Source organism: Limulus polyphemus, unplaced genomic scaffold, assembly GCF_000517525.1.
Source record: "Limulus polyphemus unplaced genomic scaffold, Limulus_polyphemus-2.1.2 Scaffold656, whole genome shotgun sequence".
In the NCBI taxonomy this organism is placed as follows: domain Eukaryota; kingdom Metazoa; phylum Arthropoda; class Merostomata; order Xiphosura; family Limulidae; genus Limulus; species Limulus polyphemus.
Window position 1 is genome coordinate 295,221 of NW_013666266.1, and position 1,586 is coordinate 296,806.

Here is a 1,586-nt window from a genome sequence, read left to right on the forward strand (position 1 = left end):
CATGAAAATTATAACAAGCACAAAATGGTTACAAGGTCGGTTCCAGGGACAGAGCCTGTGCTGAAAAAATTAATGACATTCTTCAGCTCTAAATTCAATATCCCAATATTTGGCTAGCTATGAAGATTTAGGTTAGTCCTAAACCCATAAACTAACAATCCAAAATAGTCTTCGTAAATGTAAAATTTAATGATGATAATATTCAAAAACTATTTGAAACATTACGACACAGGATTCTTTAATTGTGTTATGGGATGCAATTTCTATTATTGTTGTTGGTGTTAACTTAGTTTGAAGAATAAAAGGTTATTGTCGTAGGTGACAAAATCACTTTGTTATTCCAAAGTCAGAGAACTTAGAAACTATAGTAGTGTTCAGTTTCGTGAGTTTTGGATGCAAGAATCCTTGTTAGTTGCTGAAGGTTGAAGGGTTACTGATACATAGAAAATCTCTAATCCTTGTGAACAGGATAAATGGATATTGACGAAACTAATACAACAGGTACAAATACAAAGTTCTAGCCCTGATTAGGTTTTGACGATCATGAGTCAAAGGTCAGAAGGTCATTTATACATAGAAAGTCTCCGTCAATCTTGTATTCACAAGAACTATATTATCAAATTGGGAGGGACTTAGAACATACAGTATAACATTAATGGGGGCATATGTGTTTCATAAACACAAATTTGCACTTGTTTTCCTTCTGTTTGTTGTTGTTGTCAAGAAAGTCACTACACCTGCTATAGTCTGAAGTTTGTTAAGATGTAAATGTTTGGTTTTGGTTTGTTTTTTTAGTTTTGTGATAAAATCCATGAAAACCAAACAGAACAGTCTAAACACAGAAAAACCAAGTAAGATTGTTTGTCCATTTACTTTGTAATGAAACAAACGAAAGTGTTGTACAATACATAAATAATATAGTAAAGTCTATTTATGTTATCATAGTGTATATTTAATTGTAATGTATTACTTACATAAGGTAGAGTGTATATTTAGTTGTAATGTGTTACATAAGGTAGAGTGTATATTTAGTTGTAATGTGTTACATAAGGTAGAGTGTATGTTTAGTTGTAATGTGTTATATAAGGTAGAGTGTATATTTAGTTGTAATGTGTTATATAAGGTAGAGTGTATATTTAGTTGTAATGTGTTATGTAAGGTAGTGTATGTTTAGTTGTAATGTGTTATGTAAGGTAGTGTATGTTTAATTGTAATGTGTTATGTAAGGTAGTGTATGTTTAGTTGTAATGTGTTATGTAAGGTAGTGTATTTTTAGTTGTAATGTGTTACATAAGGTAGGGTGAATATTTAGTTGTAATATGTTACATAAGGTAGAGTGAATATTTAGTTACGTTAAATAAGGTAGTGTATATTTAGTTGTAATGTGTCATATAAGGTAGTGTATATTTAGTTGTTATGTGTTATATAAGGTAGATTGTATTATTTAGTTGTAATATGTTACATAAGGTAGAGTGAATATTTAGTTACGTTAAATAAGGTAGTGTATATTTAGTTGTAATGTGTTACATAAGGTAGTGTATATTTAGTTGTTATGTGTTATATAAGGTAGATTGTATTATTTAGTT

The 1,586-nt window shown here is 29.5% G+C and overlaps 1 protein-coding gene across 1 annotated transcript in view; it reads left to right on the plus strand.

The window, feature by feature from the left end:
* LOC106459746 overlaps nt 1-1,586 on the plus strand; it is a 64,327-nt gene that overhangs the window by 41,363 nt on the left and 21,378 nt on the right. Inside the window, exon 21 of the mRNA XM_022386300.1 lies at nt 796-851. Within this exon, the coding sequence (XP_022242008.1) occupies nt 796-851 (56 nt within the window). The remainder of the gene's footprint in view (nt 1-795; nt 852-1,586) is intronic.